This window comes from Pseudophryne corroboree, chromosome 3, assembly GCF_028390025.1.
Source record: "Pseudophryne corroboree isolate aPseCor3 chromosome 3, aPseCor3.hap2, whole genome shotgun sequence".
Classification (NCBI taxonomy): domain Eukaryota; kingdom Metazoa; phylum Chordata; class Amphibia; order Anura; family Myobatrachidae; genus Pseudophryne; species Pseudophryne corroboree.
Window position 1 is genome coordinate 10176886 of NC_086446.1, and position 23071 is coordinate 10199956.

The 23071-nt window shown below is 45.8% G+C and overlaps 2 protein-coding genes and 1 pseudogene across 3 annotated transcripts in view; all 3 read left to right on the forward strand.

Annotated features, from left to right (window-relative positions):
• LOC135057010 (oocyte zinc finger protein XlCOF6.1-like) overlaps positions 1-17026 on the forward strand; it is a 54307-nt gene extending 37281 nt beyond the window's left edge. For both annotated transcript variants that reach the window (XM_063962868.1, XM_063962869.1), the window contains exon 5: positions 15798-17026. In XM_063962868.1, coding sequence (XP_063818938.1) covers positions 15798-16816 — 1019 coding nt within the window. In that variant the 3' untranslated portion in view covers positions 16817-17026. The remainder of the gene's footprint in view (positions 1-15797) is intronic.
• LOC135056951 (zinc finger protein 850-like) overlaps positions 1-23071 on the forward strand; it is a 155141-nt gene that overhangs the window by 37310 nt on the left and 94760 nt on the right. The gene's annotated exons all lie outside the window — the stretch shown is intronic.
• Positions 21890-22008, forward strand: LOC134896240 (5S ribosomal RNA; annotated as a pseudogene).

Genomic DNA, 23071 nt, shown 5'->3' on the forward strand with positions numbered 1-23071 from the left:
GCCAAAGCTCCGCCCCCAAACATGGCGATGCTCGAAGGCACCCATGTATAGGTTGGCGAAGCTCGGCGCGAACCTCGTCCTCATGGCCGTCCCAAGTTTCTGTAAATAATACGTTTTCTCTGACGTCCTTGTGGATGCTGGGACTCCGTCAGGACCATGGGGAATAGCGGCTCCGCAGGAGACTGGGCACAAAAGTAAAGCTTTAGGACTACCTGGTGTGCACTGGCTCCTCCCCCTATGACCCTCCTCCAAGCCTCAGTTAGATTTTTGTGCCCGAACGAGAAGGGTACACACTAGGTGGCTCTCCTGAGCTGCTTAGTGAAAAGTTTAGATTTAGGTTTTTTATTTTCAGTGAGACCTGCTGGCAACAGGCTCACTGCATCGAGGGACTAAGGGGAGAAGAAGCGAACTCACCTGCGTGCAGAGTGGATTGGGCTTCTTAGGCTACTGGACACCATTAGCTCCAGAGGGATCGAACACAGGCCCAGCCATGGAGTCCGGTCCCAGAGCCGCGCCGCCGGCCCCCTTACAGAGCCAGAAGCAAGAAGAGGTCCGGAAAATCGGCGGCAGAAGACATCCTGTCTTCACCAAGGTAGCGCACAGCACTGCAGCTGTGCGCCATTGCTCCTCAGCACACTTCACACTTCGGTCACTGAGGGTGCAGGGCGCTAGGGGGGGGCGCCCTGAGCAGCAATAAAAACACCTTGGCTGGCGAAAATACATCACATATAGCCCCCAGGGCTATATGGATGAATTTTAACCCCTGCCAGAATACACAGAAAAACGGGAGATAAGGCCGCCGAGAAGGGGGCGGAGCCTATCTCCTCAGCACACTGGCGCCATTTTCCCTCACAGCTCCGTTGGAGGGAAGCTCCCTGGCTCTCCCCTGCAGTCACTACGCTACAGAAAGGGTTAAAAAAGAGAGGGGGGCACTAATTAGGCGCAGTATTAAAAATGCAGCAGCTATAAGGGGAAAAACACTTATATAAGGTTATCCCTGTATATATATAGCGCTCTGGTGTGTGCTGGCAAACTCTCCCTCTGTCTCTCCAAAGGGCTAGTGGGGTCCTGTCCTCTATCAGAGCATTCCCTGTGTGTGTGCTGTGTGTCGGTACGCTTGTGTCGACATGTATGAGGAGGAAAATGATGTGGAGGGGAGCAAAATTGCCTGTAATAGTGCTGTCACCCCCTAGGGGGTCGACACCTCAGTGAATGAACTGTTGGAAGGAATTACGTGACAGTGTCAGCTCTGTATAAAAGACAGTTGATGACATGAGACAGCCGGCTACTCAGCTTGTGCCTGTCCAGACGTCTCATAGGCCGTCAGGGGCTCTAAAGCGCCCGTTACCTCAGATGGCAGATACAGACGCCGACACGGATACTGACTCCAGTGTCGACGGTGAAGAGCAAATGTGACTTCCAGTAGGGCCACACGTTACATGATTGAGGCATTGAAAAATGTTTTACACATTTCTGATACTGCAAGTACCACCAAAAAAAAGGGGTATTATGTTCGGTGAGGAAAAACTACCTGTAGTTTTCCTGAATCTGAGAAATTAAATGAGGTGTGTGATGATGCGTGGGTTTCCCCCGATAACAATTGATAATTTCTAAAAAGTTATTGGCATTATATCCTTTCCCGCCAGAGGTTAGGGTGCGTTGGGAAACACCCCCTAGGGTGGATAAAGCGCTCACACGCTTGTAAAAACAAGGGCTCTACCCTCTCCTGAGATGGCCGCCCTTAAGGATCCTGCTGATAGAAAGCAGGAGAGTATCCTAAAATGTATTTACACACATACTGGTGTTATACTGCGACCAGAAATCGCCTCAGCCTGGATGTGCAGTGCTCGGTTGGTGTGGTCGGATTCCCTGACTGAAAATATTAATACCCTAGATAGGGACAGTATACTATTGCCTATAGAGCATTTGAAAGATGCATTTCTATATATGCGTGATGCACAGCGGAATATTTGCCGACTGGCATCAAGAGTAAGTGCGTTGTCCATTTCTGCCAGAAGAGGGTTATGGACACGACAGTGGTCAGGTGATGCGGATTCCAAACGGCATATGGAAGTATTGCCTTATAAAGGGGAGGAGTTAGTTGGGGTTGGTCTTTCAGACCTGGTGGCCACGGCAACAGCTGGGAAATCCACGTTTTTACCCCAGGTCGCCTCTCAACATAAGAGAGGGAGAGGAAAAAGGCTGCAGAAATCAGCCAGTTCCCAGGAACAGAAGCCCTCTCCCGCCTCTGCCAAGCCCTCAGCAAGACGCTGGGGCTTTACAAGCAGACTCAGGCATGGTGGGGGCCCGTCTCAAGAATTTCAGCGCGCGGTGGGCTCACTTGCAAGTAGAACCCTGGATCCTTCAGGTGGTATCTCAGGGGTACAAATTGGAATTCGAGACGTCTCCCCCTCGCCGTTTCCTAAAGTCGGCTTTACCGACGTCTCTCTCCGACAGGGAGGCAGTTTTGGAAGCCATTCACAAGCTGTATTCCCAGCAGGTGATAATCAAGGTACCCCTCCTGCAACAGGGAACGGGGTATTATTCCACACTGTTGTGGTACCGAAGCCGGACGGCTCGGTGAGACCGATTCTAAATCTAAAATCTTTGAACACTTACATACAGAGGTTCAAATTCAAGATGGAGTCACTCAGAGCAGTGATTGCGAACCTGGAAGAAGGGGACTACATGATGTCTCTAGACATCAAGGATGCTTACCTTCATGTCCCAATTTACCCTTCTCACCAAGGGTACCTCAGGTTTGTGGTACAGAACTGTCACTATCAGTTTCAGATGCTGCCGTTTGGATGGTCCACGGCACCCCGGGTCTTTACCAAGGTAATGGCCGAAAGGATGATACTCCTTCGAAGGAAGGGAATTTTAGTTATCCCTTACTTGGACGATCTCCTGATAAGGGTAAGATCCAGGGAACAGTTGGAGGTCGGTGTAGCACTATCTCAGGTAGTGTTGCGGCAGCACGATTGGATTCTCAAAATTCCAAAATCGCAGCTGATTCCGACGACTCGTCTTCTGTTCCTAGGGATGATCCTGGACACAGTCCAGAAAAAGGTGTTTCTCCCGGAGGAGAAAGCCAGGGAGTTATCCGAGCTAGTCGGGAACCTCCTATAACCGAGCCAAGTCTCAGTGCACCAATGCACAAGGGTTCTGGGAAAAATGGTGGCTTCCTACGAAGCAATCCCATTCGGCAGATTCCAAGCTAGAACTTTCCAGTGGGACCTGCTGGACAAATGGTCCGGGTCGCATCTTCAGATGCATCAGCGGATAACCCTGTCACCAAGGACAAGGGTGTCTCTCCTGTGGTGGTTGCAGAGTGCTCATCTTCTAGAGGGCCGCAGATTCGGCATTCAGGACTGGGTCCTGGTGACCACGGATGCCAGCCTGCGAGGCTGGGGAGCAGTCACACAGGGAAGGAATTTCCAGGGCTTATGGTCAAGCCTGGAGACATCACTTCACATAAATATCCTGAAGCTAAGGGCCATTTACAATGCTCTAAGCTTAGCAAGACCTCTGCTTCAAGGTCAGCCGGTGTTGATCCATTCGGACAACATCACGGCAGTCACCCACGTAAATAGACAGGGTGGCACAAGAAGCAGGAGGGCAATGGCAGAAGCTGCAAGGATTCTTCGCTGGGCGGAAAATCCTGTGATAGCACTGTCAGCAGTATTCATTCCGGGAGTGGACAACTGGGAAGCAGACTTCCTCAGCAGACACGACCTCCACCCGGGAGAGTGGGGACTTCACCCAGAAGTTTTCCACATGATTATAAACCGTTGGGAAAAATTCGACAGGTATTGCGCCAGGTCAAGGGACCCTCAGGCAATAGCTGTAGACGCTCTGGTAACACCGTGGGTGTACCAGTCAGTGTATGTGTTCCCTCCTCTGCCTCTCATACCTAAGGTTCTGAGAATTATAAGATGGAGAGGAGTAAGCACTATATTCGTGGCTCCGGATTGGCCAAGAAGGACTTGGTAACCGGAACTTCAAGAGATGCTCACGGAGGATCCGTGGCCTCTACCTCTAAGAAGGGACCTGCTCCAGCAAGGACCCTGTCTGTTCCAAGACTTACCGCGGCTGCGTTTGACGGCATGGCGGTTGAACGCCGGATCCTGAAGGAAAAAGGCATTCCGGTTGAAGTCATCCCTATCCTGATCAAAGCCAGGAAGGATGTAACCGCAAAACATTATCACCGCTTTTGGCGAAAATATGTTGCGTGGTGCGAGGCCAGTAAGGCCCGACGGAGGAATTTCAACTGGGTCGATTCCTACATTTCCTGCAAACAGGAGTGTCTATGGGCCTGAAATTGGGGTCCATTAAGGTTCAAATTTCGGCCATGTCAATTTCTTTCAAAAAGAACTAGCTTCAGTCCCTGAAGTTCAGACGTTTGTAAAAGGGGTACTGCCTATACAGCCTCCTTTTGTGCCTCCAGTGGCACCTTGGGATCTCAATGTAGTTTTGGGTTCCAAAAGTCACATTGGTTTGAACCACTTAAATCTGTGGAGTTAAAATATCTCACATGGAAAGTGGTCATGAGGTTGGCCTGGCCTGGGCCAGGCGCGTGTCAGAATGGGCGGCTTTATCCTGTAAAAGCCCTTATCTGATTTTCCATTCGGACAGGGCGGAATTGAGGACTCGTCCTCAGTTTCTCCCTAAGGTGGTTTCAGCGTTTCACCTGAACCAACCTATTGTGGTGCCTGTGGCTACTAGGGACTTGGAGGACTCCAAGTTGCTAGACGTTGTCAGGGCCCTGAAAATATGTTTCCAGGATGGCTGGAGTCAGAAAATCTGACTCGCTGTTTATCCTGTATGCACCCAACAAGCTGGGTGCTCCTGCTTCTAAGCAAACTATTGCTCGTTGGATTTGTAGTACAATTCAGCTTGCACATTCTGTGGCAGGCCTGCCACAGTCAAAAATCTGTAAATGCCCACTCCACAAGGAAGGTGGGCTCATCTTGGGCGGCTGCCCGAGGGGTCTCGGCTTTACAACTTTGCCGAGCAGCTACTTGGTCAGGAGCAAATACGTTGTAAAATTCTACAAAATTGATACCCTGGCTGAGGAGGACCTGGAGTTCTCTCATTTGGTGCTGCAGAGTCATCCGCACTCTCCCGCCCGTTTGGGAGCTTTGGTATAATCCCCATGGTCCTTACGGAGTCCCAGCATCCACAAGGACGTCAGAGAAAATAAGAATTTACTTACCGATAATTCTATTTCTCGTAGTCCGTAGTGGATGCTGGGCGCCCATCCCAAGTGCGGATTGTCTGCAATACTTGTACATAGTTATTGTTGCCAAAATTCGGGTTTTGTTGTAGTGAGCCATCTTTTCTGGAGGCTCCTCATGTTATCATGCTGTTAACTGGGTTTAGATCACAAGTTATACGGTGTGATTTGGTGTGGCTGGTATGAGTCTTACCCGGGATTCAAAAATCCTTCCTTATTGTGTACGCTCGTCCGGGCACAGTATCCTAACTGAGGCTTGGAGGAGGGTCATAGGGGGAGGAGCCAGTGCACACCAGGTAGTCCTAAAGCTTTACTTTTGTGCCCAGTCTCCTGCGGAGCCGCTATTCCCCATGGTCCTGACGGAGTCCCAGCATCCACTACGGACTACGAGAAATAGAATTATCGGTAAGTAAATTCTTATTTTATTAAAGATGAAATACTTATGTGAGAGTATAAAGGCTATTGCATCCAATATGAATTTCTGTAATTCAAGATCAATCGAGTGAGCTTCCAGAACAGATATACCTTTGTGATGTGGAATATTCGAATATAATGCCTGTACATCACAGGTCATGAAGAAATAAGTGCTTTTCCAATTAATATTAGTCATGGTATTCAGAAAGAAAGTGGTCTCTTTGATATGAGAACGTAAAGAAGTGGCAAGTGGCTGTAAAAAATAATCAACAAAATGTGATAAATTAGAAGTGAGGGACCCCACACCAGAAATTATGGGACGCCCAGGAGGTGCAGTGAGTGACTTGTGAATCTTAGGTAAGTGATAGTAAGTGGGGATAATAGGATGAGCGGGAATTAAATATCGAAGTTCTTCCATTGTGATGGTGCCCTTATCTAAGGCCCCCTTAACTAGATTGGTTAATAATCTATGATAGTCCTATGTAGGATTATTGGGTAATTTCATATAGGTGATCTCGTCATTCAACTGACGGTAAGCTTCAGTTAGATAGTCTTCAGTGTTCTGTATAACCATCCCCCCCCCCCCCCCCCACACACCCCTTGTCCGCATACTTGATGATAATGGAGGGGTCATTGGAAAGTTTCTGTAGAGCAGATCTTTCCTGGACAGAAAGATTATGTCTGTACTTGAATTTCTTCAGCTCTCGCTGGCACAGGTTATTGAAATCATCCAGTGTCTTTCTATAAAAAATGTCAATAGGAGGACTCCTATGGTGTTGGGGAAAAAATTGGGATTTATTCCTAAATTTGAGAGAACGATCATTAGTACGTTCATGATTGTAAATCTGTATCATTGATGTAGATGGACTGTTCTCAAGAAGTAAGGATTCTAACATGTTTAAGCTGGTTCTATCTTGATCATCCAATATGATCGGTGATCCTTCCTGTTTATGTTTGTTCAGGTTTTTAATAGCGAAATATCTTACATGTTAATGTGCGTATATACGCATTCAGTTCCACAAACAGATTGAAAAAAGTAGGTGGTTTGGAGGGGGCATACTTGAGACCCTTAGCTAATAATTGGGTCTCTGATTTGCTAATTTGTAAGGAGGACAGGTTAAAGATGTTTGTTTGGCTTACAATCTCAGATCTCGCTTTTTTTCTTTGTAGCCTGACGCCTCCTCTGCATCCTCTGGACTTTCTTCCCTTACTCTTTTGGGAGAGTCTACTCTGAGGACATCGTAACGACTGTGTGTGTGATACGGGAGTCTGTATTTTAAGAGACTCTGATCTTTCTCTAAAAAATGATGACTAGAGTTGTTTACTGTCTGTCCAGTTTTGGACGGAGAATGTGTGTGTATGAAAGTTTTAGGCCTTACAGATGAATCAATTAGACTAACTTTGTTGGAAAAGGTCTGTCTGTAATCATGTCCAGATGTAGTGGAGGTGTTATAATATCTCTCCGACTGAGACTTCTGATCTCTGTTGGGCATCCTATTGTTGTGATTACTCCTGTTTCTAAAGGGTATCTTATTAGATGTACTTCTAGATCTCCCTCTGTTTGATAATTGAAAATTCTTATTGTAACTGCGAACTTTGTCAAATTATAATCCTCAGTGTCCCTCATTAATTTCCTGTTTTTACCATCGATCACTTCTTTTTCATATATTTCTATTTTATGATTCAACTTGGAATCATTATGTTGGAATTGTGGATGATCAGAGAAACTATTTAGACGTTTCTTAGTTTCTTCAATCTCCTGTGCAAGTAATAGAGTTTTTTCTCTAGGGAAATTAACCAATAGTTCCATCAGAGCAAATGAGCAGTCATCTAGTGTTGAGTCCCATTTAGATTTTAATATGGGATCCTCAACAAAAGATAATGTTTTAAAGATCCTGAGACCTCTGGGAATTTTCTTATTTTTAATATATTTCTGTAGTGACCATATCCCACCAGTGGCGGGTTTCTGCTTTCATAAGATCTTCTAATTTATAGAAATCTTTTATCTAAGATTTGCTCTACTGGACTGTCACTATCAGTTCCAAGCACTGCCATTTGGCATCTCCACAGCACCGAGGGTGTTCACCAAGGTCATGGCAGAGATGATGCTACTCCTGCGCAAGCAGTGAGTGAACATTATTCCATATCTGGATGATCTGCTGATAAAGGCATCTTCCAGGGAGAAGCTGTTACAGAGCATTGCTCTCTCAACTCGACTACTCCAGGATCATGGGTGGATCCTGAACCTTCCAAAGTCACATTTGTAGCTGACAAGGAGTCTGCCCTTGCTGGTGATGATCCTCGACACGGATGTGCAGAGGGTGTTTCTACCAGTGGAGAAAGCGTTGGTCCGGAATGTCCTGAAACCTGCCTGGGTATCGGTTCATCAGTGCATTCGCCTTCTGAGGAAGATGGTTTCCTCCTACGACGCTCTACAGTACGGTAGATTTCATGCGCGGTCCTTCCAACAGAATCTCTTGGACAAATGGTCGGGATCTCCTCTTCACATGCACCAGTGTATACGCCTGTCGCCGAAAGCCAGAATTTCACTCCTCTGGTGACTCCAAACTTCTCACTTTCTAGAGGGCCGCAGGTTCGGGATTCAGATTTGGATCCTTCTAACCACGGATGCAAGTCTCAGGTTGGGGAGCAGTCAACCAAGGGGAAAACTTCCAAGGAGAGTGGTCAAGTCTGGAATCCATCCATCCGATAAACATTCTGGAGCTGAGGGCCATGTACAACGGCCTTCTACAAGCGGCACATCTCCAAGATCAGGCCATTCAGGTTCAGTCGGACAATGTAACGGCGGTGTCCTACATAAACTGACAGGATGGAATGAAGAGCAGAGCAGCAATGTCAGAGGTAACAAGAATCCTCCTATGGGAAGAAAAGCACGCATTGGCGCTGTCAGCAATCTTCATTCCGGGAGTGGACAACTGGGAAGCAGACTTCCTCAGCAGACACGATCTTCATCCGGGAGAATAGGGCCTCCACCCGGAGGTGTTCGAGGAGGTAACAAGTCGTTGGGGTGAACCTCAAATAGACATGATGGCCTCCCGCCTCAACAAGAAGCTTCGGAGGTGCTGTTCTAGGTCGAGCGACCCACAGGCAGCGGCGGTGGACGCCCTGGTAACTCCGTGGGTGTTCAAGTCAGTGTATGTGTTCCCTCCACTTCCACTCATCCCAAGGATTCTCAAACTAATACAAAGAACAAAAGTTCAGGCGATCCTCATTGCTCCGGACTGGCCCAGAAGGGCTTGGTACGCGGTCCTTCTGGAATTCCTGCTGGAGGATCCGAGGCCTCTTCTTCGCGAGGACCTTCTGCAACAGGGAGCGTTCACTTATCAAGACTTACCACGGCTACTTTGACGGCATGGAGGTTGAACGCCTGCTATTAGCTCGGAAGAGCATTCCGAAAAAAAGTAATTCCTACCCTGATACAGGCTAGGAAGGGAGTAACGTCTAAACATTACCATCGGAGTTGGAAAAAGTATGTGTCTTGGTGTGAATCCAAGAAGTTTCCTACAGTGGAGTTTGAACTAAGATGGTTTCTCCTCTTTCTACAAGCAGGTGTAGATGTGGGTCTACGCTTGGGCTCCATTAAAATTCCAGATTTTGGCCTTGTCCATTTTCTTCCATAAACAATTGGCTTCTCTCCCTGAGGTACAAACTTTCTTGAAAGGGGTTCTGCACATCCAACCCCCCTTTGTGCCTCCTACGGCACCGTGGGATCTTAAAGTGGTGCTGCAGTTCCTGCAATTGGATTGGTTCGAGCCTTTACAGGAGGTTGATGTCAAGTTTCTTACTTGGAAGGTGGTCGCACTGTTTGCATTGGCATCTGCTAGGCATGTGTCAGAACTGGGGGCATTGTCCTGCAAGACTTGATTTTCCATGAAAATAGGACTGAGCTCGGAATGTGTCAGCAATTTCTTCCAAAGGTTGTATTGGCTTTTCATATCAACCAATCTATTGTGGTGCCAGTGGCTGCTGACTCCTCAATTACCTCAAAGTCCTTGGATGTTGTGAGGGCTTTAAAGATTTATGTGAAGAGAACTTCTCGTCACAGAAAGTCGGACGCTCTGTTTGTCCTTTATGATCGCAACAAGATTGGGTGTCCTGCTTCTAAGCAGACGATTTCTCGCTGGATCAGGTTTACTATCCAGCATGCATATTCTACGGCAGGCTTGCCGTGTCCAAAATCTGTTGAGGCCCACTCTACCTGTAAAGTGGGTTCTTCCTGGGCGGCTGCCCGGGGTGTCATGGCTTTGCAGCTTTGCCGGGCAGCTACTTGGTCAGGGTCGAACACATTCGCTAAGTTCTACAAGTTCGATACTTTGGCCTCTGAGGACCTTAAGTTTGGTCAATCTGTTCTGTAGGAGCCTCAGCGCTCTCCCTCCCGTACTGGGAGCTTTGGTACCCATGGTACTAAATGGAACCCCAACATCCTCTAGGACGTAAGAGAAAATAGGATTTTAATTACCTACCGGTAAATCCTTTTCTCGTAGTCCGTAGAGGATACTATGCGCTTTGTTTTCCTGCAGTGTTACTTGGTTAAGTACTGCATTGTTACTTGGTTAAGTACTTTGGTTTAGGCGTTGCTGAATCGTTTCAAGTTGGTTAGTTTGGCTTTCCTTTTGTTATGTGTGAGCCGGTGTGAATCTCACCACTATCTGTGTATTTCCTTCTCTCGAAGTATGACCATCTCCTTGGGCACAGTTTATAGACTGAGTCTGGTAGGAGGGGCATGGAGGGAGGAGCCAGCCCACACTATTAAACTCTTAAAGTGCCAATGGCTCCCAAGGGACCCGTCTATACTTCATGGTACTAAATGGAACCCCAGAATCCTCTACGGACTACGAGAAAAGGATTTATCGGTAGGTAAATAAAATCCTGTTTTAATGTGAAAAAGAGGTCCTCGGTTACTTTTCCTGTGTCAAAGGAATTGAATACCCTGTTTGAAGAACCATTGGTAAATCCTGTTAAGAAGTTTCAGATCCCTAAAAGGTTGCTCTCATCTTTTCCTTTTCCTCTGGAGGATAGGAAAAAATGGGAAAATCCGCGCATAGTGGACGCATCAGTCTCTAGGCTGTCACATAAAATTGTATTGCCTGTTCCTGGTGCAGCCTCCCTGAAAGACACGGCTGATCGTAAAATTGAGAATACATTGAAATCTTTGTACACAGCTGCTGGGGTGGCCCAAAGACCCACTATTGCATGTGCATGGATCACTAAAGCCATTGCTAAGTGGTCAGGTAACTTAATTGAGGGGTTAGATTCCTTATCTAGGGGGGATGTTGTCTTACTCCTGCAGCATATACAGGACTTTGCGAACTTTATGGTGGAAGCCATAAAGGAAATAGGCGTGCTTAGTGCACGCACCACCGCTATGGCAGTGTCGGCACGCAGGGACTTGTGGCTACGCCAGTGGACGGCTGACGCTGACTCCAGGAAAGGCGTGCAAGGCCTACTGTTCACAGGAGAGGCCTTGTTTGGAGATGAATTAGACAAATAGATCTCCACAGCTACTGCAGGTAAGTCTACGTATCTTCCTTCCGCTGCCCCCCCAACCAAGAAGACTTAGTCAGCTTCTAAGTTACAGTCATTTCGGACGGCCAAGTTCAAGGCAAATCCAGAGGTGCTCTTACGTCCTCCAGCGGCGCAAGAGGTAAATCACGGAAACCAGCAACAGCAGGTGCTTAGGAACAGAGCTCAGGCTCTACTTCCTCAAAGACTTCAGCCTGACGGTGGACCGCAATGCCTGGAAGGCTGTCAGGTGGGATCACGACTACAATTCTTCAGTCAGATATGTTCAAATTCGTGCCACGATCCCTGGGTCATAGATCTTATTTCCCAGGGCTACAGACTGGAGTTTCAAAAGCTCCCACCTCACAGATTCTTCAAATCAGGCTTGCCAGTTTCACAAGAGGCAAGTATAACTTTACAGCATGCCATCCAAAAACTGGTACAGACTCAGGTCATTGTTCCCGTTCCACCTCATCTACTAAACAAGGGGTACTATTCCAACTTGTTCGTAGTACCGAAGCCTATTCGGTAAGACCAATTCTGAACCACAAGTCTTTGAACCCGTACTTACGAGTGTTCAAATTCAAGATGCAGTCTCTGAGAGCGGTGATCTCAGGTCTGGAGGAGGGGGAATTCCTTGTGTCTCTGGATCTCATGGATGCGTACCTTCATATTCTGATCTGGCCGCCTCATCAGGCTTATCTCCGGTTTGCACTGCAGGACTGTCACTACCAGTTCCAGGCCCTGTTAACCACAGACGCAAGCCTCAGAGGTTGGGGAGCAGTCACCCAGGACGTGCAGTTTCAGGGAAGATGGGCAAGTCAGGAAGTCATCCTTCCAATCAACATTCTGGAACTCAGGGGCATATACAACACCCTTCTGCATGCCTCACATCTTCAAGATCAGGCAATTCAGGTCCAGTCGGACAATGTGACGGCAGTTACGTACGTAAACCGACAGGACGGAATGAAAAGCAGAGCAGCAATTTCAGAGGTATCAAGAATTCTCTGGGCAGAAAGAAACGCTGTGGCGTTGTCAGTGGTCTTCATTCCGGGAGTAGATAACTGGGAAGCAGACTTCCTTAGCAGACACGACCTGCACCAGCGGGTGCGGGGCATTCACCCGGAAGTGTTCAGGTGCTTGACAAGTCGATGGGGATATCCACAGATCGACATGATGGCATCTCATCTCAACAAGAAGCTCAGGCGGTATTGTTCCAGGTCAAGAGACCCACAGGCAGTGGCGATAGATGCCCTGACAACTCCATGGGTCTATCAGATGGTGTACGTGTTTCCTCCGCTTCCTCTGATCCCAAAAATTCTAAAACGTATAAAACGGGAAGAGGTTCAAGCAATACTCATTGCTCTGCACTGACCAAGAAGGGCCTGGTACGCAGACCTTCTGGAGACGCTCTTCGAAGATCTGTGGCCTCTACCTCTTCGCGAGGATCTTCTGCAACAGGGCCCGTTCGTCTATCAGGACATACCGTGGCTACGTTTGACGGCATGAAAGTTGAACGGCTGATTCTAGCCAGGAGAGGGATCCCTAACAAGGTTATCCCGACTATGGCCCTCATTCCGAGTTGTTCGCTCGCAAGCTGCTATTAGCAGCTTTGCACACGCTAAGCCGCCGCCTACTGGGAGTGAATCTTAGCTTATCAAAATTGCGACCGACGGATTCGCAATATTGTGATTAGACCTCTCTTAGCAGTTTCTGAGTAGCTCCAGACTTACTCGGCATCTGCGATCAGTTCAGTGCTTGTCGTTCCTGGTTTGACGTCACAAACACACCCAGCGTTCGCCCAGACACTCCCCCGTTTCTCCAGCCACTCCCGCGTTTTTCCCAGAAACAGTAGCGTTTTTTCGCATACACCCATAAAACGGACAGTTTCCGCCCAGAAACACCCACTTCCTGTCAATCACTCCGATCACCAGAACGAAGAAAAAACCGTGAGTAAAATACCTAACTGCATAGCAAATTTACTTGGCACAGTCGCAGTGCGGACATTGCGCATGCGCAGTTAGCGGAAAATCGCTGCGATGCGAAGAAAAATACAGAGTGAACAACTCGGAATGACCCCCTATGATCCATGCCAGGAAGGCGGTAACGTCTAAGCATTACCATCGTATTTCGAAGAAATACGTCTCTTGGTGTGAGAGCAGAAATTATTCTGCGGTGGAATTTCATCTGGGACATTTCCTGTTTTTTCTGCAGGCAGGCGTGGATGTGGGCCTGCGTCTGGGCTCCATAAAAGTCCAGATTTCGGCCTTGTCCATTTTCTTTCAAAAACAATTGGCTTCTCTCCCTGAGGTCCAGACGTACTTGAAAGGTGTTCTGCACATCCAACCTCCCTTTGTGCCTCCCACACACCTTGGGATCTCAATGTGGTGCTGCAGTTCCTCTAATCAAACTAGTTTGAACCATTACAGGAGGTCACACTGTTGGCCTTGGCTTCAGCAAGACGTGTGTCGGAGCTGGGGGCTTTGTCTTACAAACGTCCTTATTTAATTTTCCATGAGGACAGAGCTGAACTCCGAACTAGTCAGCAATTTCTTCCTAAAGTGGGGTCTGCTTTTCACATCAACCAACCTGTTGTGGTTCCGGTTGTCACTGACACCTCTGCTACTTCAAAGTCTTTGGATGTTGTGAGGGCTTTGAAGGTGTATGTGAAAAGAACAGCTTGTCACAGAAAGACGGACTCGCTGTTTGTTCTTTATGATCCCAATAGGATTGGGTGTACTGCTTCAAAGCAGACAATTGCACGCTGGATCAGACTTACTATCCAACATGTTTATTCCACGGAAAGTTTGCTGTGTCCAAAATCTGTACAGGCTCACTCTACTAGGTCAGTGAGTTCTTCCTGGGCGGCTGCCCGGGGTATCTCGGTTTTACAGCTCTGCCGATCAGCTATTTGGTCAGATTCGAACACGTTTGCTAAATTCTACAAGTTCGATACTTTGGCCACTGAGGACTTTCATTTTGGTCAATCAGTTCTGCAGGAACCTCAGCACTCTCTCACCCGGTTTGGGAGCTTTGGTACATCCCCATGGTACTAAATGGAGCCCAGTATCCTCTAGGACGTAAGAGAAAATAGGATTTTAATTACCTACCGGTAAATCCTTTTCTCGTAGTCCGTAGAGGATACTGGGTGCTCGCCCAGTGCTTTGTCCTTCCTGCACTGTTACTTGGTTAAGTAATGTTGGTTCAGTCGTTGCTGTTTCTGTTTCAAGTTTGGTTAGCTTGGCTTTCCTCTTGTTGGGTGTGCTGGTTCGGAATCTCACCACTATCCTTCTCTATCCTTCTCTTAATGTATGTCCGTCTCCTCGTGCACAGTTTCCTAGACTGAGTCTGGTAGGAGGGGCATAGAGGGAGGAGCCAGCCCACACTATCAAATTCTTTTAGTGCCCATGGCTTCTAGTGGACCAGTCTATACCCCCATGGTACTAAATTGACCACAGTATCCGAGAAAATTATTTACCGTTTGGTAATTAAAATCCTATTTTCTAATAGCTTTCATCTAATATCATCAGTACTAGCATTGGTAACCCAGGCAGGGGGCTGCAACTGGCCCATCAGGTGCAGTGAAACCCAAATCCCCTTGCAGGAGTTCTTGGAGAAGACCACTGGTGGGGTAAGACTCCCCGCTCCCTGCTATAGGTCTCGTCACCTACCTGGTACTAGTCTCTGAATCTTCCTGTCTCTCTCCTGTGTATTGAGCACCCTTTCAACTCTATGAGAAGGAATTACATAAGGCCTCCTAGTTTCCAGCACAACACCGCTCCAGTCACCAACAACTCTGACACAGGTCTGGAGACGTCTTTTCCCCCTTACATCATGTTACTGTGTGTTACCGGCCCAGAGGTCTGACCAGTCTCCTCTACAAACTCTCTGGTGTATCTTATAAACAAGGAGCAATCAGCCCCTATTATACTCCTGCTCTCCTACTCGCATCATGTCACTATGTGTTACCAGCCCAGAGATCTGACCAGTCTCCTCCCCACACTCTCTGGTGTATCTCATACATCAGACATTATTATACTCCTGCTCTCCCCCTCACATCATGTCACCGTGTGTTACCAGCCCAGAGATATGACCAGTCTGCTCCCCACACTGTCTGGTGTATCTCCTACATCAGGAGCCATCAGCCCCTATTATACTCCTGCTCTCCCCCTCACATGTCACTGTGTGATACCAGCCCAGAGATCTGACCAGTCTCCTCCCCACACTCTCTGGTGTATCTCATACATCAGGAGCCATCAGCCCCTATTATACTCCTGCTCTCCCCCTCACATCATGTCACTGTGTGTTACCAGCCCAGAGATCTGACCAGTCTCCTCCCCACACTCTGGTGTATCTCATACATTGGGAGCAATCAGCCCGTATTAGACTTCTGTAGTTAAGAGTTTGTTTATTTAAGGATATGGTCCGATGTTAATGTGAGTGTAATACAAATTTATGTAAATAAAAAAATATGCTCAACATGCTATAATGTGGGGATGATTCCATTCAACACTGTGTGACATTCCGTTACAGGAAATGCATCACCGGAATTACAAGAAAACATGCAATGACAACCCTACCATAAAATATATTGTTTTAGTATATATATTTTTTTCCCCAACAGACGGATGTACAAGCAGGAATGCCGCTAAGCGATGCCTAACGTCTACAGATTCTAAAGTACAAGCAGACATCAATCAAGATTCTCCAGATATATCTTCTGATCCCTCTTTGCATAAGAAATGTTCAGCTTATAGATCAGATATTGCTACACATAGTACAGCTCATAGAGGTGATATGTTTTCGTGTTCTGAGTGTGGAAAAGGTTTCACAGCAAATTCACATCTTGTTATACATCAGAGAAGTCACACAGGAGAGAAGCCGTTTCCATGCTCTGAGTGTGGGAAATGTTTTACAAATAAATCAGATCTTTCCAAACATCAGAGAATACACACAGGTGAGAAACCGTTTCCATGTTCTGAGTGTGGGAAATGTTTTATACGGAAATCACATCTTGTTACACATCAGAGAACTCACACAGGCGAGAAACCATTTCCATGCTGTGAGTGTGGGAAATGTTTTACACATCAATCAGATCTTGCTAGACATCAGAGACGTCACACAGGTGAGAAACCATTTCCTTGCACTGAGTGTGGGAAATGGTTTGCTCATAAATCAGACCTTGTTATACATCACAGAACTCACACAGGTGAGAGGCCATTTCCATGCTCTGAGTGTGGGAAATGCTTTACACAGAGAACATCTCTTAAATCTCATCAAAGATATCACACAGGTGAGAGGCCATTTTCATGCTCTGAGTGTAGAAAATGTTTTACACAGCAAACAAATCTTGTTATACACCAGAGAACTCACACAGGTGAGAAGCCATTTCCATGTTCTGAGTGTGTGAAATGTTTTACACTGAAATCAGCTCTTGTTGCACATCAGAGAACTCACACAGGTGAGAAACTATTTCCATGCTCTGAATGTGAGAAATTGTTTACAAAGAAATCATCTCTTGTTAGACATCAGAGAAGTCACACAGGTGAGAAGCCGTTTCCCTGTTCTGAGTGTGGGAAATGTTTTACACGAAAATCAAAGCTCGTCACACATCATAAAATACATAAAATTCCCATGACTTGATGGATGTGCATTAAGTTTGCAGCAATACTGTACATATTACACATTACACATATTTTATAAATGCACAGCAGACGAATAAATTCAAAGTGTGTACTTAAAGGTATTTGTTATTACTCAGTCTTGTTTTATTACTGTTTTGTTCCCAATTGTAAAGAGTAATGGACCAAGGTGCATTACCTTACACTTGTCTCTATTAAACTTCATTCTCCATTTTGCTGCCCATGATTCCAGTTTAAATAAATCATTCTGGAGAGACTCAGCGTCTTCCGCCGAATTTATAACCTTACATAGTTTGGTATCGTCTGCAAAATTTTACACCATGCTCTCTAGACCTTCTGCTAGATTATAATGAAAATGTTGAACAATAGCGGTCCGAGTACAGACCCTTGTGGCACCCCACTTAGAACTTCAGTCCAATTTGAAAAAGTTCCATTTATCACAACGCGCTGCTCCCTATTATCTAACCAGTTACTAACCCAAGTGCATATTGTGCTCCCTAGCCCTAGTTCATGTAACTTATAGATAAGTCTCATGTGAGGTACTGTATCGAAGGCTTTAGCAAAGTCTAAAAAGATTACATCGACCGCCTTACCCTGATCAAGGTTTGCACTAACGGTTTCATAAAAGCCTAGTAAGTTTGTTTGTTTGGCATGATCTATCCTTCACAAATCTGCCCTGGGCAGCAAAAATCCTCAATTTCCACTGGCAAGAGGGGACATTAGTGCCAAAGCACTGTCCTAACCCCCGCCAGTATAATTATAAAAATAAGTGGGACAGAAGCGCGCCATTAAGGGGGCGGAGCTTCCTCACAGCTCACTCTCAGCACGGCGCCATTTCCTCTCCACAGGGCTGCAGAGATGCTGGTCCTTCCTCACACTGGTGACAAGTATCAGGGTGCAAAACGGAGGGGGGGGGGGCACAGTAGAATATGGTGCAATATATTTGATATTTAGAGCGCTACAGGTCTGGGGCATTTTTTTGTGTTTTCAGAACTGTTAATTTTGCGCTGGGTTGTGACCTGGCAAATCCCCTCTGTGTCTCTCTGACAGACTTTACTGTGGGTCTGTCCCCTATATGCCCGGTGTGGCTGTGGGTGTTTGGTACACGTGTGTCGACATGTCTGAGGCTGAGCGCTCTTCCCAGGAGGAGGCTGTATTAGGGACACAAACGGCTGTGGGGGTGACCATGACGGCACCACCGACTCCTGATTGGGCAAATGTTTTGAATGCTACTGTGGCTTTTATTAGTAAGAGATTAGATAAGTCTGAGTCTCAGACCCAGGAATGGAAAAAATCTGTGGAGGATGTGTTATTACAAGTCCAGGACCCCTCGGGGTCACAAAAACGTACTTTTGCCCAGTTGGCAGACACTGGTCACGACACGGACACTGATTCCAGTGTCAACTATAGTGATTCCAGATTAGATCCAAAATTGGCAAAGAGCATTCAGTACATGATTGTGGCGGTTAAAGATGTATTACATATCACTGAGGACCTGGCTGTCCCTGATAAAAGGGTCTGTTTGTATAAGGAAAAGAAACCTGAGATTACGTTTCCTCCCTCTCATGAACTGAACACTCTATTTGAAAAAGTCTGGGAAAGCCCTGACAGAAAGTTTCAGATTCCCAAAAGGATTCCGATGGCTTATCCGTTTCCCTCTGAGGATAGGGAAAAGTGGGAGTCACCCCCCCATTGTAGACAAGGCAAACGTCTTTTTAAACGTTTGTCTAAAAAGGTGGCTCTCCCGTCACTTGGCACGGCAGCCCTTAAGGACCATGCGGATCATAAGCAAGAAACTACGTTAAAATCCATTTATGCGACCATGGGTACGCTACTCAGACCTGTAATTGCATCTGCGTGAGTGAGTAGTGCTATCGAAAAGTGGGCAGAGAACTTGTCATATTGGCCTTTTGGGATCAAAAGCCAATGCCATGGCAGTCTCAGCTAGGCGAGCATTGTGGATTCACCAATGGAATGCTGATGCGGACTCCAAGAAAAATATGGAATCTCTACCATATAAAGGTGGTGCCTTGTTTGGTGATGGCCTCGCTGATTTGGTATCTACGGCTACCGTGGGTAAGTCATCCTTTTTGCCTTATGTTCCTCCACAACAAAAGAAAATACACCACTATCAGATGCAGTCCTTTCGGCCACTGAATGTGACTTGCTGTGGGCGCTCCAGTAGTGTACCTCCGGTGTGCCAGCAGAGGCAATGAGTGATCGCGGCTGCTGGGCGCGCTCAGAGATGGTGTCTGTGGCGCTGCTGTGAGCGCTGATCCCCATGTTGGGAGCGCTGAGGTGGAAAAGCCGGCTCCGTTGGTTGCAGCTCAAGCCGGATGTTGACGGTGGAAGCGGCTGGGTGTCCAAAAGCTGCCGCTCTCACCATGTGTTGCAGATGTTATCGGCTGTGCCAGATGAGCCCCCAGTGCTGCGCTGCTGGATGCAGAGAAACAGACAGGCTGATGCTGGGTGTGGAAGAAGGTTCTGCCGGGGAGAATTGCAAGTAGGTCCTGTGTCCTTAACGCGTTGCTGTGGGATTGGGATCAGTAGCTCTTATACCTGATACCCAGGTGGATTCAAGTGATGTTAATTGATTGATTAATTAAGGTACTCCCATTTCACAGCATTGTGTCTTATGGGCCCTACACATTGGCCGATCCGCCGCCGAGCTGTCCGACGGTGGATACGGCCGACGGGCGACCCGGTGGCGGAGGGGCAGTGACGGGGGGAGTGAAGAAGCTTCACCCGGCTGCATTGAAATGCAAGCAAATATGGACGGGATCGTCAATATTGGCCTGCATGTACAGCCGACGGGGGACCAGCGATGAACGAGCGTGGGGCCGCGCATCGTTCATCGCTGGTGCCTCCACACTGCACGATATGAATGGTATCTCATTCATTTATGAACGAGATCGTTCATATCTTTGACCGATGTCGGCCAGTGTGTAGGGCCTATCAGAGAGATAAATTTGAAGGGCTTAGATCATTCAATATACACATTAGTAAAACAAGATCTAATATAGAATCAACATATATAAATGCATTAGGAATATGAGACTGGAAATGATGCAAAACGTGCCTATGTAGAAATAAAAGTAAAAGGTATAAATGTATATATCAAAATAAATATATATATATATATATATAAATGAGAATTATATAAAAGATATATGAATGTGTGTAAAATATATACACAAACGCATAGAAGTGCATGCACATAAATACCCGTGCATATATACACATGTGGGAAAATATATATCATACACATAGCACTAAACGAGAGGGGGCATATTCCTGTTCAGCATTCATCATTACAGTGGGGATTGAAAGTTTGGGCACCCCAGGCAAAAAATTAATTTTAATGTGCAAAAAGAAGCCAAGGAAAGATGGAAAAATCTCCAAAAGGCATCAAATTACAGATTAGACATTCTTATAACATGTCAAAAAAAGTTTGATTTTATTTCCATCATTTACACTATCAAAATAACAAATAAAAAAAATGGCGTCTGCAAAAGTTTGGGCACCCTGCAAAGTTAATACCTTGTACTGCCCCCTTTGGACAGCTGAGACCTGGCAGTGTCATGGATTGTTCTCAGTCATCGTCTGGAAAGACCAGGTGATGTCAATCTCAAAGGTTTTAAAAGCCCAGACTCATCTGACCTTGCTCCAACAATCAGCACCATGGGTTCCTCTAAGCAGTTGTGTAGAACACTGAAACTGAGAATAGTTGACGCTCACAAAGCAGGAGAAGGCTATAAGAAGATAGCAAAGCATTATCAGATGCCCATATCCTCTGTTTGGAATGTAATTAAGAAATGGCATAAGACAACAAGGAGAAAAGACTCTTTTGTGGGTGCACTCTTGACTTTGAAATATGAAATGAAGTATACAGAGTGAAACGCGTCTTCCGACCTGATTTTTCTGACCCTTATTGTTTCCGGCTGACCTGAGTAGCGGACGCTCTCCTGCACCCACCCATGTCTCGTGCCCCTGCTGGTATCTCTTCGCATCGGCTGACCGGAGCGTCTCCTTCCCCGCACCTACGGCGGTCCTGGTGCCCCTGCTGTTATCCCTTCGCATCGGCTGACCGGAGCGCTCTCCTTCTCTGCACCCACGGCGGTCCCGTACCTCTTCAGACATCCGTCCGTACATGCTGACCAGAATATAAGACGTTTGCCTGCACCTGCCTGGTTTCCTGCCGGGCCGGCGGCATCATGCACCTCATCATTTCGGTACAAACTGTATCGTGATAGAAGGAGTCTTTATATCAACACAGCCACTGCGGGTAACATCTATTTCATACAAACCTTTGTGATCATCCTGTGGCCCGCACTGACAGTACATTTTCCTATTCATTCATTGTATTGTTTTAATCAAGCCTTTGCTATTTACATCTATAATTTTTATCTACCCATTAACACCTATAATAGATAGATGCCGGTAGTATACTCTTTTCATTTGATTTACACTTATATTATGATATAAAAATGTATTCTGTATCCTCAACCTGTAGTCACAGCCGAAGGATTAGTATCCTCTAACTGGTTACAATTTTATGACCACATTGTATCACTTTACCTTCATGTAGTAGCGACTCAATACATTTTTTTTGCAGCAGTAATACTGTTGTCTGACTTTGTGGTCTTTGTGTCCATTTGCTCCTTATTTACTTCTAATAGTCCATCAGGATATATGATTTTGCTGATACATAAATTATACTGATATCTCTATTTTTTACAGTGGCAACACTGTTGTCTGGCTTCACTTCAGCAATTGCAAAAGATTGTGGTTTTTGTGTCTATTTTTCTCCTTATCAACTCCTAACAGTCCATCAGGACATATGCTTTGCTGATACCCAATTTATACTGAGATTTATTTTTCTTCTTTTTTCCATTCCTACTTAACATTTTAGTTTCATGGACTCTCACCATTGATTCAGGGCTACACCCCTGTCTAACATTGGCAGCAGATCCATCTATTTTCCTCTACTGGCTTATATCTGTCTCTTTCTGGATACTATGTAATTCGTGAACTCTCATCAGTGATTCCTGAGCTTTCCATTACCGCCCATTTCCTCTACTACCATACCACACTGGAAACGCCCGAAGCCGTCCGAACTTGGAAGCTAATCAGTGTTGGGCTGGGTCAGTACTCAAGTGGGGGACCATTGAGGAAGACTCAGTGTAGTAGAGCACACATTGATTCCACATGCTCAGTGTCTAACATTGACAGCAGATTCACACTATCATCTCTTTCCCACTGCTTCTTCATTTTGTATCAGCTGGTTATAATGGGTACTTATATTCTCAATTGTAATCAGTATACAGGTCTCGTTGAATATTGAATGAATATTTATTTGGGCACTAAGACAGGATAGGGTCTCATCTGTTACAGGTTGAGTATCCCATATCCAAATATTCCGAAATACGGAATATTCCAAAATACGGACTTTTTTGAGTGAGAGTGAGATAGTGAAACCTTTGTTTTTTGATGGCTCAATGTGCATAAACTTTGTTTAATACACAAAGTTATTAAAAAATATTGTAATAAATGACCTTCAGGCTGTGTGTATAAGGTGTATATGAAACATAAATGAATTGTGTGAATGTACACACACTTTGTTTAATGCACAAAGTTATAAAAAATATTGGCTAAAATTACCTTCAGGCTGTGTGTATAAGGTGTATATGTAACATAAATGCATTCTGTGCTTAGATTTAGGTCCCATCACCATGATATCTCATTATGGTATGTAATTATTCCAAAATACGGAAAAATCCCATATCCAAAATACCTCTGGTCCCAAACATTTTGGATAAGGGATACTCAACCTGTATTAGAACGCAGCGTCACAAATTTACTAATACTTACATAAACCATCTATAATATCTATATCTACTCCGTCAGCCGGTACATTATTATTAATACATTAGCAATTTTGCTTATATTGTCCTTTGATTGTTATTTCTTTCATTAACCACTATTTATCTTAATTAATTTTTTGTCAATAAAAGTTGATTTTATTATTGTATATCATATTCTGTATACTTCATTTCATATTTCAAAGTCAAGAGTGCACCCACAAAAGAGTCTTCTTTTCTCCTTGTCTTAAGTCTTAATACTGACTCTGGGTGCACCACCAAACTATAAGAATTAGAAAACCTAGTTTTCTCTTCAATTTTCTATTTTGGTACTAAGTTATATTTCTATATCGATTATATTCTGTGCGGTATTTCCCTAAGATAAATTAAGAAAT